This window comes from Tenrec ecaudatus, chromosome 4, assembly GCF_050624435.1.
Source record: "Tenrec ecaudatus isolate mTenEca1 chromosome 4, mTenEca1.hap1, whole genome shotgun sequence".
Taxonomy (NCBI): domain Eukaryota; kingdom Metazoa; phylum Chordata; class Mammalia; order Afrosoricida; family Tenrecidae; genus Tenrec; species Tenrec ecaudatus.
In genome coordinates, this window is record NC_134533.1 from 18,579,589 (window position 1) to 18,596,315 (window position 16,727).

At 36.4% G+C, this 16,727-nt stretch overlaps 1 protein-coding gene across 1 annotated transcript; it reads right to left on the bottom strand.

The window, feature by feature from the left end:
* Positions 1 to 6,645: 6,645 nt before the first annotated feature.
* LOC142446392 (olfactory receptor 8U1-like) lies at positions 6,646 to 7,644 on the bottom strand. The gene has a single exon (XM_075548143.1). It carries the CDS (start codon positions 7,603 to 7,605, stop codon positions 6,646 to 6,648), a length of 960 nt encoding a protein of 319 aa, XP_075404258.1. The 5' UTR covers positions 7,606 to 7,644.
* Between the last annotated feature and the right edge of the window lie 9,083 nt (positions 7,645 to 16,727).

A 16,727-nucleotide genomic window follows, 5' to 3' on the forward strand; every position in this document is an offset into this window, starting at 1 on the left:
TACATATAAAAAATAGAACAATTTGAGGAAAGAGATATGTTGCTTTGTTTTTACTGGAGTAAATTTTATGCAAATCAAGTGAAAACTCATGTTTACTCCTTTTAAAATGTATTTACTTTGTTTGAAATCAACCTGCTTCTTGGGTCTGCCGAGGTAACAATTCAATGAATTATTTTCTTTGTTTGAATTTAACATGTTCCTTGGATGCTTCTCAGAAAAGCAACCTTTTCCAGAGTAGTTGCTTTCAGAGTTATTTCACCATGACCCACTGGAAGAATTACCTCTCCTGAGATTATATGAACCATATCTATTCGCATATACTTTTTTATATACTCAGAATAATACAATAATTATCTGGAGATATGAATACACTGATCTAGAATTATTATCAGTATACACGAATACTTTCCATCTTTGTTTCATTGAAAGTGATGACTATGACTACTAAAGTAAAAGTATCATTTAGCAGAAATATGCTTAGTTTCTCTGAATATTTCTTTCATTTCTTTTCTGATGAAAGTGTCATATTTTCCTTGAAAGTAGTACTTGAACCAATAATTCTATTCTACATTTATATTAAGAGGAAAGTTATATATACATTCATTAACATATATCCTTAAACATATGTTTATGTTTACACAGGATGTACATATATGCAGATATATGTTTAATAAGACATTGAATCAAAACCATAGAAATTTAACGTGAGTAAAGACACATGATTGCCTTTTCTTTTGCTAGCATACTGCTAAGTATTCGGTGGATCCTCAAATCATACTTGCTGAACTACACTGCACCTTCTCTTCTGATCTCTTTCTAGCATCATATCTTACTTGCCCTATAATTGATCCATTCATTATCATGTTTTCCCACTTAAACGATATTAAACATATTTATTTCATGATATTGGTGATATTTCACAGAAAAGAGGCAGTATGGCATAACAATAAAACATACCAGTATAAGAGAGGAATTCAAGTGTTCCCAATGTCATATACAAGTCACTGTGCAGCCTTGGTTAAATTGAACAACCCTAGTGATGTAGTAGTAATTGAATCCACCAGCTACTCTGTGGAAGAAAGAGGAAGCTGTCTGCGCCCATGAAGATTTTCAGTCTTGAAAACCCAAACCCTATGGAGCAGTGCTACTCTGTCCTATCAGAACAGAATGGAATTGTCTTGTGGCAGTGTTTTTTTTTTTTTGGTTGATTTTAGCCAAATTACTCAAACATTATTATACTGTTTGTAGAAATATGAAATAGAAATAATCCCCTCTTAAAAATTAGTGTAATATTTGATAAAATTATAGCCAATTTTCAAGATACCTTCCCTATCTTCGATAGATATCTTTGGTAGATATAAGAATGTTAGATCTCATGGTTTTCCAATGCTCATTTTCAATTACTGTCTGTTATTTTGATATATTTATGGCAGGTATCTCTTTTGATACTTCTCTCAGTATACTCTACTGGAGAGTAATGGCTTTTTGGTTCTAACCATAACATGATTTTAGTTGTTTAGTAAGGGGACATCAAAGATAAACATTTGTAATGATATTTCAAAGGTTTATCCTTGTCTATAATTAATATAATCTACCTGTCACAATATATTTAAATATATGTCACTGATTCAATTAAAATGTACCGAACTCTCAATCTATATAACTCATTAACATTTTAATGAAAAAAAATTTAAGGATGGGAAGGACAGTTATTTTTAAATCATTTTACTGGGGGCTCATACAATTCTTATCACAATCCATACATACATTCATGGTGTCAAGCACATTTGTACATTTGTTAACATCATCATTGTCGAAATATTTGTGTTCTACTTGAGCCCCTGATTTTCCCCCTCCTCATTTTCCCCCTCCTCATTCAACTCCTCATTTTCCCCCTCCATCCCTGTTCTCCACTCCCTCATAAACACATGATAATTTATAAACTATTATTATTTTATCATATCTTACACAGTCTGACATCTCCCTTCACCAACTTTTCTGTTGTCCTTATGATTGGTTTCCCCGTTCTACCCCACCTTCCCTCAACGCTCCAGGTATCACCACTCTCACCATTGGTTCTGAAGGGATCATCTGTCCTGGATTCCCTGTTTCCAGTTGCTGTCTGTACCAATATACATTCTCTGATCTAGCCAGACTTGTAAGGTAGAATTGGGATCATGATAGAGGGGGAAGGAAGCATTTAAGAACTAGAGGAATGTTGTATGTTTCATCTTTGCTACCCTGCACCCTGATTGGCTCATCTCCTCCCCATGAACCTTCAATAAGGAGGTGTCCAGTTGCCTATAGATGGGTTTTGGGTCTCCACTCTGCACTCACCCTCATTTGCAATGATATGATTTTTTGTTCTTTGATGCCTGTTACCTGATCCCTTCAACACCTCGGGAGCACACAGGCTGGTGTGCTTCATCCATGTGGGCTTTGCTGCTTCTGAGCTAGATGACCGCTTGCTTATCTTCAAGCCTTTAAGACCCAGACCCTATATCTTTCAATAGCTTGGCACCATCAGCTTTCTTCACCACATTTACTTACACACACATTTGCCTTCAGTGATCATATCAGAAAATTGAGCACCCACTGGTATGATTTTTTATTTTTTGATGTCTGATTTCTGGTCCCTTCTGCACCTCATGGTCACAAAGGCTGGTGTGATTTTTCCGTGTGGGCTTTTATGGTTCTGAGATAGAAGACTGCTTGTTTACCTGCAAGCCTTTAAGATCCTACATGCTATATCTTTTGATAGCTGGACACCATCAGCTTTCTTCACCACATTTGCTTATGAAAACATTTGTCTTCAGTGGTCATGTCCGGAAGGTGTGCATCATGGAATTCCAATTTAATAGAACAAAATATTCTTGCATTGAATAAATACTTGAGTGGAGGTCCAGTGGAAAAGGAAAGTTTTGACATAGATTATAATCTAGTTAATCAAATTCCCAAACTTCTTGAAATTCCTAAATATTCTATCCTTGAGATTTCAAGAATTTTTTGTTATATCAAGATAATAAAAAATATAGTTTTCGTAGTCATACATACTCATACAAAACGGTTACCAGAAACATAATCCTAATTTCAGAAAATTCCAACTGCAATATTTTATTTCATTTACCAGCAGTTCCTGGTTTACCAATGAGATCCATTTTTAAGTTGGTCCTTTAATCTAGGAAAGCTTTTAAGAAAAAATTTAGGTAAGTCATAACATGTGCATTTTTTTACCTTTTGAGATAAAATTGACTCATCGAAGTTTTTCTCTTTTACTTTTTAATACCAGACAGGATCTCTGGTGACACCACTGGTTAAGCAGTGGGCTGCTAACCAAAAATGGTTGGTGGTTTGAACTCACCAAGCACTGTCTCTGCAGAAGAAAGAGAGGGAAATCTGTTTACCTGAAGATTTAGAGCATGGGAAAACCTTACGGGGGCAGCTCTATTCTGTCCTCTAGGATTGCTCTGAGTCAAAATTTACTCAATGGCAGTTTGTTTCTTTTTAAAATTTTAGTGCAAGAAGAGGCGTAAAGCCTTTTACATTACTTAAAAGCTATGAGTAGAGCAAGTAAAGGTGACTGTCATGAAGGATTTATTATGAAGATAGGTTGGTTCAATTGTTATACTTGCTAAAAATTAATGTTATTCCAACCAAATGGTTAATAAACACATGAAGAAGCCATCTTGGAGCTGAAAATCAAAGCAATCATTAGAAACCACCTTACACCACCAAGAGAAGCCAAATGTGTCTTAAAATTTTTCTTAGATTTAAGGACCACCTTAAGATTAGTTCTCACTGGTAATCCAGGGATTGATTGAAATTGAAATTAGTTTTATTTTTTCAAAACCTTAAAACATCAACTACTAGAGAAGGTACAGAGAGATTGGATTCCTCATACACCGCTGATGAGACTATAAATGACAACCAGTATGAAAAGTGATATTGCTGTACCTCAAACAACTGATAATAGAAATTATATACAATCCAACAATCCTTCTGCTGTGTATATACCTAAAAGAAGTAAGAGTAGTAGCAAGAACTTACATATGCACATGTTCATCAGAGCACTGTTCACAGCAGCAAGAAGATGGAAACAACCTAAATTCCCATCACTAGAGCAGATAAAGAAACTTTGCTGCAGGCACACCATGGTGTCTACACACCTGCTGGCGTGGAATGACCTGGAGAACATTATACTCAATAAAATTAGTCAGTCACAGAGGGACAAATATTGTATAAGACCTTTGTTATAAGGAGAAAACTCAGACAAAGCATTGCAGACAAAAGGGAATAGACATTGAAGCCACCAAGTAGGGAGGCCCAGGGGAGTCCCATGAAACAATAGGCTAGGGCTATCACAGCCATTAACTGAGTGAAGGGGAAGATAGTAATCCACAAGAGGAAGAAGATAAATCTAAGGAGGGGTTTATCAGAGGCTACTAAGTAGTTTGATAATTGGTTTAAATCCTTAAATACAACATTCAAGAACTAAAATGAAAAATGCCCCTCTAATTCACAATATTAATAAACCCCACAAAAATGCAGGGAGGACGTGGGACTGATGTTGGTGCAAAAATGAGATTGCAATCAGTGTGTAGAAGCAGTAGGGATATGCATTTTTGAATGTAAAATTGACGATCTGCTTATAAACCTTCACCCAATTCGCAATAGTTTTTCTTTAAAAATAATATCAAAGAAAATCCTTTTATGTTCTACTTCAGTACTAAAAAGGTGTATCTTTGCCCCAATGGCATCATACATACAGTCTCTGACCTACCTAGGTAAAGGGTGCTCCTATTTCTTCTCCAAGTGTGTTTGGAAGGCAAAAAACTGCAGAGTTTTGTCAGTGACTCTGTCCCAAAGGATCATGAGAACATGATGCAAGTGAGACCATCAGGAAAATTACATTTTTTACCCCACTGGGAACCCAAGGCAGGTTGGAGATTAATTAACATTATTCTCGAGTTAGGAAGAAGGGGATGTCTGCAGCATTGTTTTCAGTATCACATTATTGTCCAATTGTGCCCAAATTTTTAAATACTATTTATTGATTGAGGTTTTACTTAAGCATATTGTTATTGTTGTAATAGAATTTGAATGTGTCCTTGAAAACAAAAATTACCTTTTGAAAGTATTTACAACATAGTTTTCAAGGGATGGATGTTCAATTCCTCCAAGAAACTACTCCTGGCATTCTAAGAAATACCATATATTTTTAAACTTCCTCTCTGAAATGGTCATCACACATTTACTTCCTCATTTGGGTTTCCACCCTGTTATTATTTACCTTCCTCAATGAACTATCTCAAAAGCACATTTTCAGAATAGTTTCTCATACAAATCTGTGGCCCTACTAACGATGTCCAAGAACAATATATCAATTTTGATGCAATGGCATGCATCATAGGGAACTAGAAATACACTACACTGCCAAATTTGTGTGGATGGCAAGAAAAGGGAGGTAATTGAAGTCATATTTGTGTTTTCAGAGGTAGAGGTGGTTTTTGTTTATCAATACAGGAAGGCAAGTATTTAACTGAGGATGGATAACACTCCAAGAACCAATTACACATAAGATTTAAGTCCAAAACCAAATTCACTGCTTTCAAGTCAATGCCAACCCATAGTGACCCTACAGGACAGGGTATAACTGCCCCTGTGAGTTTCTGAGACTCTTAACTGTTACAGGGGTAGAAAGTCACATATTTCTCCCTTGGAGTGGCTGGTGGTTTCAAAATGCGAACTTTGTAGATATCAAAGACCAACTTGTAACTACTATATTATCAGGACCTAAATAAGATTTGGTGATTATAAATTCATTCATTATTGACTAAAGAACCCCCAAATATATGAACTAGAAGTGATACTTACAAAAAATGGAAGATACAATTGAACATTGATAATTGGGGGTTTTAACACATAATTTTTAATAATTAATAAAGTGAAAACCAAAGAGGGTAAAGAAGACTTGAATGACAGTATCAATGAGTTCAACATGTATAAAATTTTTGGAAATCTCCCCGTATCAAGAATCACTTAGGAAATATTACCCTAAGGCAGGATGGCTTAACTAATTGCCAATAGTGTCATTTGGACTGGATAATTACTTATGTGGGGTGCTTTTCCGTACATGCTAGGGCTCAACTCTCCAGATAGCAATAGTATCAAGCTCTAGTACAGCCAAGAGTGTTTCAAAGCATTATCCAGTATTCCAGTATTCCTTGGGGGAAATGTCACTCTGGGTAGTTTATAGTTGACTCTTGGGTTTAATTTTGATTATATTATTATAGCACTCTTAGAATGCTATATTTAATCATTGAAGTTGTCAGTAAATTTTAACTTTGGTTAGCACCTCTGTGTTACTATCAAAATATACTACATAATACATATTATTTCAAATAAAATACACATTTTATTGAGAAGTAATGGACTTAATGTTAATTTTTATTTTACCTTCTACATAAGAATTATTTAAACTCACAAAAACCCAGGATTATTTTTTATTATGCAGGCAGCAGATCTTTATTTGTCAACAACACCAAACCAATGTGCTTATTTTATTAATAAAGGTGGGGAAGGTGGGGAAATGAAAACATTTTCAAAAACACATAATGGATGAAAGTCTACTTTTGTTCATTTAAGTCATTTTCTTATTCCTATGAATACAAGCACCTGCTTTCTGTTGCTGACAATTTTCTTTAGAGCTTCTTTCACATCCTTGTTTCGGAGGCTGTAGATCAAAGGGTTCAACATGGGAATGATGACTGTGTAGAAGACAGAGGCCATCTTGTCTGTATCAAGAGAATGGCTTGAGCTGGGTTGTAGGTACATAAAGATCAGAGTCCCGTAGAAGATAGTGACAGCCACCATGTGAGAACTGCATGTGGAGAAGGCTTTTTGCCTTCCCTCGGCTGATCTCATCTTCAGGATGGAAGAAATGATGAACATGTAGGAGACAGAGACAATCAGAACAGAGGAAATGAATGTAATACCAGCACAGGCCAAGATCCATAGTTGTTTGCTGTGAGTGTCTGAGGAAGTCAACCTGAGGAGAGGCATATCATCACAATAGAAATGATTGATAATATTGGAATGGCAATAGGAAAGATGGAAAGTGAGGATGGTGTGGAAGAATGCCATCAGGAAGCTATAGCTATAGGGGACAACTACAAGCTGAAGGCAGATTCCTGGTGACATTGTGACCATGTACAAGAGCGGGTTACAAATGGCCACATATCGGTCATAGGCCATGGAGGCCAGCAGCAAGCACTCTGATATCATGAAGGTAAGGAAGCAGCCTAATTGAGCAGCGCATGCATTGAAGGAAATAATATTTACTTTGTACAGGAAATTTCCAAGCATTTTGGGAGTAATGACAGAAGTGTAACAGAAATCAACAAAAGCCAGGTTGCTTAGAAAGAAGTACATTGGTGTCTTGAGTCTTGCATCTGTCCTAATGACCAGGATCAAACCCAGGTTTCCTACTACTGTGAAAAGGTAGATGGATAAGAATATCACAAAGAGAGGCATCTTCAATTCTGGATGACCTGTGAGGCCCACAAGAATAAACTCTGTGACCTGGGTGCAATTTCTGTGAGCCATGTATCTCTTCAAGGTATCTGGATCTGGAAGAAGAGAAAAAATATTAGATCTATTTTACCATCTTTATAAGAGATCTATTTTTCACCTTAATATTTTGCACAGTGTTTGTTGCTAATACAGGGGTTGTTGCCATAGAGAAATATGGTGTGAAACGCATGTGGTGTTCACATATACATGTTTAGATCCAGGAGCCCACAAACCTTATCATTGTGCTCTCAAAATCCTATTATTTGTGATGTTGGAAACACAAACTATTTTCAGGTTTGCTTGATTCAATGCTATATAGACAACTCTACATCTAAAGCATGTGCATACATAATCAAAGTGCATAAAGCCTAAATAATTTTAAATATATTGAAAATTACAGTAAAATTGACATGTTTTTAAGAGGTTCTAAAAATCAGTTTTCAGTTTTAAATGTTTCCATTTATTAAAGAAACATATTTTAATTTTATTATCATACTGACTCTTGTTTTCTTGCTGTTCATAAGTTGGACATCTTATTTTCTTATTTATTTTAATTGACTTACATAATTAAGTATTGATTATCTAAGTGTAATATACCTTAAGAATATATAACAAATATAAAACTAGGGTTCTAGCTATTCATATACAGATGTTAAATGACATCTCTTTTCTTTATTCTCTCCTCTCTGTAGATTTTACATATGAAAAAGGAAAACAAATATGTCTTATTAAAACTCATTTAACTTTATATAATATTTACATTATGCAAATAAAATAATCTATTGATTTAGATTTCTTCTGAATTTTAAGAACCCTGATGGTGTGTTAATTAAGTATTTAGCTGCTAACTGAAAAGTCAGCTGTTCCAACAGACTGCTTTCTTTCTAGGACAAAGATACGGCAATTTGCTTCTATAAAGATTCCAGACAAAAATCGGAACCTTTTTCCATTGAATCAATTCTGACTCATAACAACTCTCAGCTAGGGTTTTTGAGGCAGAAATCTTTACAGGAGCACAGGACCTTAAAAATCCTGTGTGGTAATCCTACTCTATCTTTTATGATTTCTTGAGTACAATGATGACTGAATGAAAATTGAAGGATATAAGGAACCCATTAATCCCAAATGTGTAATTTCCATCTGAAACCAATAAAAGTCCAATTTAGAGGCAACATAAAAGAATAAGGGGACCAAAGCAGTGATAAAGTGATTTTTTTTGTTGTTGTTTATAGGGCTGCTCTGATAAAAACACTATTCCCTAGATGTGCTTCTTGGCTCAACATGATTTAGTCCAAAAACCCAGAGGTTGTGGGAGGAGACACTTGTTACAAGATGACATAAAATTAATACATGTATACACAACTTATGCATATTTATATGTTCTATTGCAATATGTTCAATTGTAACATGTAGTCCTGGTAATGCAGCAGTTACCAATTAGCCAACTAACCACAAGGTCAGCAACTCAAATCCAACAGTCCATCCTCAGGAGAAAGATGAGGTTTTCTACTCCCATAATGAGTTACAGTCTCAGAAATCCACGGACAATTCTACCCTGCCCTAGAAAGTCACTCTGAGTTGGAATCAACTGTATGGCAAGGAGTGAGAGTGCAGTATATTCTATTCTATTTTATCATAATAATGCTTCTCAAGATCTAATACATTTTATTTATCTACTCAAAGCTACAGATACTGTTAAGAAGCCCCAGTTTAGACCACCGTACACCATGATTGTTTTTACTAACATAAGTAACAAGATAATTACCGGTGGAGTCCATTCAGACTCAATATTCCTGGCTATAAAGCTTTAAGGCAACAGAGTCTTCCCTTTGTCCCTCGGAGCAGCTTGTGGTTTGGAACTATTGAGCTTATGGTAAGTGGTCCTATGCTTACCCAACATTGCCACAAGGCTCATTGTCCTCTAGATAATTCCTAGCAATATCATTCATTCTGATCTTTAACCAAGACTGTACATTTTCTATTCTTACAATTTCTCTTGATATGTCTAACTGCCAACTCTTTAGACTGGCATTGTAAGTTAGTCATATATCCATTCTTTTATTCAATAATGTATTTTGATACCTATCAATGTTCAGGAATTACTTAGCAGCTGAAGTAGAGCTGAAGATACTGAAAGAACGTACTATAGGTAAGACTGGAAAGAAAGTTTCATACAACTTTTCTCTACTTTTCTGTTCTCCTTTCCTTTTCATTATTTTTGTTCACTTCCAAAGAACAAATAATTTGGAGATTTTAGAAGGCAAGCCATTTTACCTTATATTGAAAGTAGACTGTGAAATATGTTGAAAAACATATATAAATGTTCACAAAAATAGCCCCAGGATATATTTATAATTCCAACTTCAGGAAGTCTCTCCAACTTCTGGACAATCTTGATTCGATCAATATGATTTGGCCCCAGTCATTAACTACAGGATTCCTTTTCACATACAGTTATTAATTAATTCATTTATTTATTTATATTTTATACCTTTAAAAAGCTAATTTAATAGTATGGTTATCAGTCTTTCTGATGGGGGTGTGGGTATCAAACATAATCAAGTGTCCAGATAATACTAATAAATCTCAATATTAGTATGCATGTTCCTATTTTTAAAAAAGAGATCATTTTATTGGGGATTCTTTCAGCACTTATAACAATCCACACATCAATTGTATCAAGCATATTTGTACATCTGTTACTGTCATTAATTTGTAAATGTTTACTTTGTATTTGAGACAATGGTAGCCCTAGTACCATTTTCATCAAGAAATCTGGTCAGTAGTAGGGAATCTATTAATCTAAATATAACCTCTTCTCTAAAGAAAAATTTTACTTTCTTCACAAGTTCAGATAGCATCTATGAGATTTTTTTCTTCATGTTGAGATAACATCATGCTTATATTCTAGAAATTTTGACATACCTCATTTAAATTTCTTCTTACATTTATATCAATCATACCTCTTCTCCTGATACACTGTTGGCACTTCATGGTTGAGAGCCATCCTGTTTTCACTGATTTTTTATTGTAGTTTCTTCTAGATTCTAGGCAAAGGAAAATTAAAAATGAATTTTTGTAATACAATTAGAATATTCCTTTTCTTTATTCTGAAAGTATAAACTTTCACAGAATCTCTAGGAATTTATTGCTAAGCAATGCACTCCTTACTAATATTTGGCAAAATATCTAACTATTATAAGTATAGAATGTAGTTTTTTCATAGAAACTAATCTAGTCAACTAAGAGCCTTACTTTCCCTAATGCTAGGATTTTTGTGTATTTCAATCTTACATCAACTATTGTTATAGCATAATACATTAAACTAAAATATGAGGGGATACAAATGTTATCTTTATTTATAAAATACACCTCAAATTTAAAATTATCAACCTATAAAATTCAATCTATATCATTTAAACAGGTTTATCTTCAGCTATTTTTGATTCATTTTTTATCCCTAAAATGAATAAACTTTTACCATTTTGAAATAAAGTCTTTTGACTACCTAGCTAGATAAAACTCTTCTCAGAATGGGTCTGGATAGCAAATGAATTGCGTGGTTTTTTGTCAGTACCTCAATCCCAAAAGATTTAATCTCAGAGCAATGATGCAAGTGAGATTAACAGAAAAATTATAGTCCAAAGTCCATTGGGATTCAAAGTCACTCTGTAGATTTTTCCATGTGATTCTACCTTTAAAGAACTTCTGATCAACAATATTAGTGCTATAATATTGCCCAGAAGATTTTAACTGCTCACATATTTTTATTAGTTAACTTAATATATATTCATATATTATATATAGTTGATGATCAGTATTTGGTTTTGAATTTGGCTTTGAAGGACATGTAAGACCTTGTAGAGTATTGCAAATAGATGTCTCAAATTACATATTGAATATCTTTTGTGACTTATCTGTCAAGATTCAATATCATGTCCAAAGATAATTGGTAAAATATCTAGTCATATGATTATATTATACTCACTATAAATTAGAAGGTGGCTGAGGGATTGTCAATTTAGCCCATGGAGAAAGAATACACTTACATGTTTTGCGTATTGTCCATGAATTTAAAATTCTTCAATTTCTATTAAATGAGTTCCTAACATAGTAACCAGTACTAAATGTAGAACTGGTATGAAATATAATGGTGAGGAGAACAAATCTAACATTGCTATTTTCATGGTGTATGCGTGGGAAACGTTCACTGAAACAGAAAATGTAACAAATGCCTAGAAATCATTATCTAGATTTATATAGTGTATGATAATCAGGATAGGAATTATATATGTATGATCTATGTTGTTGTTGTTTTTCTTAGGTATTCATAGCAACCCTATGTACAACAGAAAGAAACATCATGGATAGAAATCCGTGCCATACTTCTGATTTTCTTACATTTGAGCTCCTTCTTGTAGGCATTGTGTCAATCCTTCTCATGAAGAGCCTTACTCTTTTTCTCTGCCCCTCCACTTTACCAAGCAAGATATTCTTCTCAATGGATTGGTTTCTCCTGATAACATGTCCCAAGTATGTGAGACAAATTCTAGCCATCCGTGCCTTCAAGGAGCATTCAGACTGAACATCTTCCAAAATATTTATTCTTTTGACAGTTCAATTGATTCTTGAACCATCTATATTACAGCAGTTCTCAACCTGTGGGTCCAGCTCCTTTGGGGGTCAAATGATCCTTTCATAGGGGTCACCTAAGATCATCAGAAAACACATATTTCTGATTGTCTTGGGAACCCAGATATCACTCCTCTTTCCATCTCCAGGCAGGTCTGTCCAGATGCAGATATGCCCGCATATGAGTACCCAGCATGAAGACTGTTACCCATGCTACACTATACTTCAAGGCAAAATTTCACTTATTTGTAATTAGAAATAAGTATTTCACAATATATAATTACTTATCGTTTTTATGATGAATCACTATGCTTTAATTATGTTCAATTTGTAACAATGAAAATACAGTTCATACCAATAGCAAATTTATGGTTATGAAGTAGCAATGAAAATCATTTTAAAGTTGAGAGTCAACACAACATAAGGAACTGTATTAAAGGGTTACAGCATTAGGAAGGTTGAGAACCACTGATCTATAAGTTCAACATGAGCACAATGAATTGGTTTTTGTTTGTTTGTTTTTAATCATTTTATTGGGGGCTCATAAGTTCTTAATCACAATCCATACATAAATCCATTGTGTCAAGCATATTTGTACATTTGTTGCCACCATCATTTTCAAAACATTTTCTTTCTACTTGAGCCCTTGTTATCAGCTCTGTTTGGGCCGGGTCAAGACCATGCAGCCTCTTCCCCAGGCTCTCTGAAAGACAGATGATTTGCTGGACTTTGCAGTCCCTGACTCCAGCATTCTGAGGAGCTTATCTCTCTGGGCAGGGTCCATTCAGCCCCTTCCCTTAGCCTCAAGGCCTTGCAGCTGCAGCAGTAAAAGCCTGCTTCCCCCTATCAGTACATACTTCCTTGGATCAGACCTAAATAAGTCCCACAGCCTCACTGCCAGGTGCAATTTCCCTGACCTAACCCATTGGTAGCTCAGGATGCTCCCATCCCTTTCTCTACTCTCTCTTCCCTCTGGAGAGCTCTTTCCCTACCCTGATAAAGCTGTTCTTAACCTCATGTTCTTTGTCTCAATTCTACATTAATTCTGTAGCTCACTTTTGATCTCTCAAGCTCCTCATTTTTTTTCTTCCTTCCCTCCAGAACCCTTGATAAATTATAAATTAATTTTTTTTCATGTCTTACACTGACCAATGTCTCCCTTCACCCACTTTCCTGTTGTCTGTCCCCCTGGGAGAGAGTTATATGTAGTTCATTGTGATTGGTTTCCTCTCTCTCCCCACACCTTCTCTTTACTATCACTATTCTCCTGGTATCACTATTCTCATTATTGGTCCTGAGGGTTTATCTGTTCTGGATTCCCTGTGTTTTGAGCTCCAATGTCTGTCTGCTACCTTAATACTTAACATATAAATCAATCTATCTATCTATCTATCTATCTAGATCTGTTTCCCTATCATTACGTATAAGTATATTTACATATATACATAGCTGTATTTAGACCTCTATAAGTGTCCTTTGCCTCCTAGTTCTTTCCTCTAGTTCCTTTTACTTTCCTCTTGTCCCACTATCATGTTTGGCTTTCATTCGGGTTTCAGTAATTACCCTTGATCAAACCCTACTAGGCTTGCTAAACCCTCTTTGCCATCAAATTTAGATCACCTGTCCCTATGTTTATTAACACCCACTTCCTTTCCCCTGAGAACCATCAGTCTGTTGTTTTCTTCTCCAGGTTGTCTATCCTGCCTATCTCATCTAGATAGACATACAGAGACAATAATAAGCACAAAAACAAGACAGAGCAAAACAAAACAAAAAAACCCCACAAAATAACAACAAAAAAGTCTGTAACTAGTTACAGGTCTGTTTGTTGACCTTTAGGGGTGTTTTCTGGTCGACTCTGATAGGGTTCCATTCCCTGACCCCACAGTCTATTTTTGGCATTCCCCGGGGACTTCATTGCTTTGCTCCCCTTGCTGCTCTGTTGCATGCGCTTAGAGGTTTACCCTGGTGTGATAGGATCAGGTTGGGCATAATTCCGGCACTGTGCCTCCAGTATTGTCCCTTACAGTGCTATGGGTCTCTTGTCTTGTGGTGGGCTGGCCCTATGGTCCTCTCTGCATTGATTGCTCTGAGCAGAAATATTGAACCTTGTGGCTTGGTGGGCGAGGATATGTTCCACTCTCTTTCCTCCCCTTTTCGTTTGCTCCTGTTTGTTCTGATCAGACATGCCCCTCTCCCTAACCTGTAGCTTCCATGGTGTCCTCTGAAGTGAATTCTTGGGGAGCAGTGGGAGTCCACATCATTGGGATTGGGGCTGGCCCAGCAGATCACATTTTTTAATTTTCTACTTCATGTCAGTAGGTTGCATTCACACCTTGGCACACAAAGTTGAAATCTGGTTCCTTTCACCATCTCCTGTGGAGATATAAACAGTACCCTCCCCTTTGGTGGGTGAGTGTCCTGTTCCCCCACTACCTGTGTCTTTTTTTTCTCTTTTCCCATCCTTTTAGTTGTGTGCCATATGTATCCCTGGATTGAGTCTGGCCCTGACATACTACCTGGAATGTATATATTCAGTAGGTTTCCCCTATGCCCCTTTTGCATTTTTAAGTTTACCCCAGTGGACTCATGTTGTACTTGTCTTTTGTGTTTGGTTTACTTAGCTTAGCATAATTTCCTCCAGTTCTTCCCATACAGTGATGTGCTTCATGTGTTCATCACCGCTTTGGAGGGATGCAGAATACTCCATTGTATGTATGTATCACAATTTTTTAATTCATTCATCCATTGATATAAATGAGGGTAGTCTGACACGATTGCTGAAGACAAAGCAGGTGCATGGGCAAGTGCGCTGAAGAATGCTGATGGTGTCCAGTTGTCAAAATATATAGAATCTGGGGTCCCATAGGCTGGAAGATAAACAAGGGACCATCTAACTGAAAAACAACAAAGTCTACATGGAAAATGCACACCAGCCTGTGAGATGACAAGGCATCAAAAGGATCAGGTATCAGGCATCAAAGACAAAAAAAAAAATCATAGCATTGTGAATGAGGGGGAGTGCAGAGTGGTGACCCAGGGCCCATCTGGGGGCAATTGGACATCCTCTTGCAGAAGGACTGTGGGGAGGTGACAAACCAGTCAGAGTGCAGTGTAGCAACGATGAAATATACAATTTTTCTCTAGTTCTTGAATGCTTCATCCTCCCCCACTATCATGATCCCAATTCTACCTTACATAACCGGCTAGACTGGAAGATGTACACTGGCATGGAAAGGAACGGGAAATACGGGGAATGCAGGACAGATGAGCCCCACAGGAACAGTGGTGAGAGTAGCGATATCGGGAAGGTGGAGGGAGGGAGGATGAGGGAGAAAGGGGGAACAGATGACAAGGTCTACATATAACCCATATAACCTCCTCCCTGGGAGACAGACAGCGGAGAACTGGGTGAGGGAGACGTCAGATGGTGTAAGACATGACAAAATAAGAATTATTTATAAATTATCAAGGGTATAGGGGGTGGGGGAAGGGAGGGGAAAAATGAGGCGCTGATACCAAGGACTCAAGTAGAAAGCAGGTGTTTTGAGAATGATGATGGCAACATATGTACAAATGTGCTGGACACAAATGATGTATGTATGGATTGTGAAAAGAGTTGGGTAGTTTCCAACTCCTTGTGATTGTGAGCTGTGCTGAGATGAACATTGGTGCACATATTTCTGTCCGAAATTTGTGTCTTGCCTTTTCTGGGTGTATGCCCAGTAGGGGGACTACAGGGTCATATGGTAACTCGATTTCTACCTGTGTTAGATATCGACAAATCAATTTCCATAGTGACTGTACATACCTACAGGTCCACCAGCAGTAGAAGAGAGTTCTTATCTCATCACAACCCTTCCAACATCTGTTACTTTCTGGGTTTTTTTTCTTTTATTTGGGTTACCTTTGAGGATGTTAGGTGGTATCTCACAGTTTTTTTTAATTTGCATTTCTCTTATGGCTAATGATCAAGAATATTTTCTCATATGTTAATTGACCATTCAGATTTCGGCCCTTGTGAAACTTCTGTTCAGGTCCTTTGCCCAGCTCCTCAGTGGGCAATTCATTTTTTTTTATTGGAAGTTAGTGAGTCCTGTATATTTTAACAATAAGACATTTGTCTGATATGTCATTGCTAAAGATGTTTTCCCAGTCCAAGGGCTCTCTTATTACTCTCTTGGTGAATTCTTTCGAAGTACACAAGTGTTTTATCTTCAGTTTATCCCACTTATCAATTTGTGACTCATCTGTATTTGTGTCTTTCCTATTTCCAATAGCCTATGCATTCCCTGTGCCAAAGGTCGCAGGTTTGTCCTAATTCCCTCATTGCTAGCATTAATAGTTTGGGGGTTTACCTCAAGGTCTGTGATCCACCTTGAGTTTATTCTTGTGCATGGAGAGAGGTAAGGGTCTTGAACCATTTTTCTGCAGGTAGATATCCACTTTGTCTAGCACCTCCTACAAATATTTTGGTGTTTTTTTTTTTTTAGTAATGTGTATCCCTAGATATTTCAATTTGT

Excerpts from the sequence above, each read along its gene's own strand:
- LOC142446392 (XM_075548143.1), bottom strand. The coding sequence starts at position 7,605 with ATGGCTCACAGAAATTGCACCCAGGTCACAGAGTTTATTCTTGTGGGC.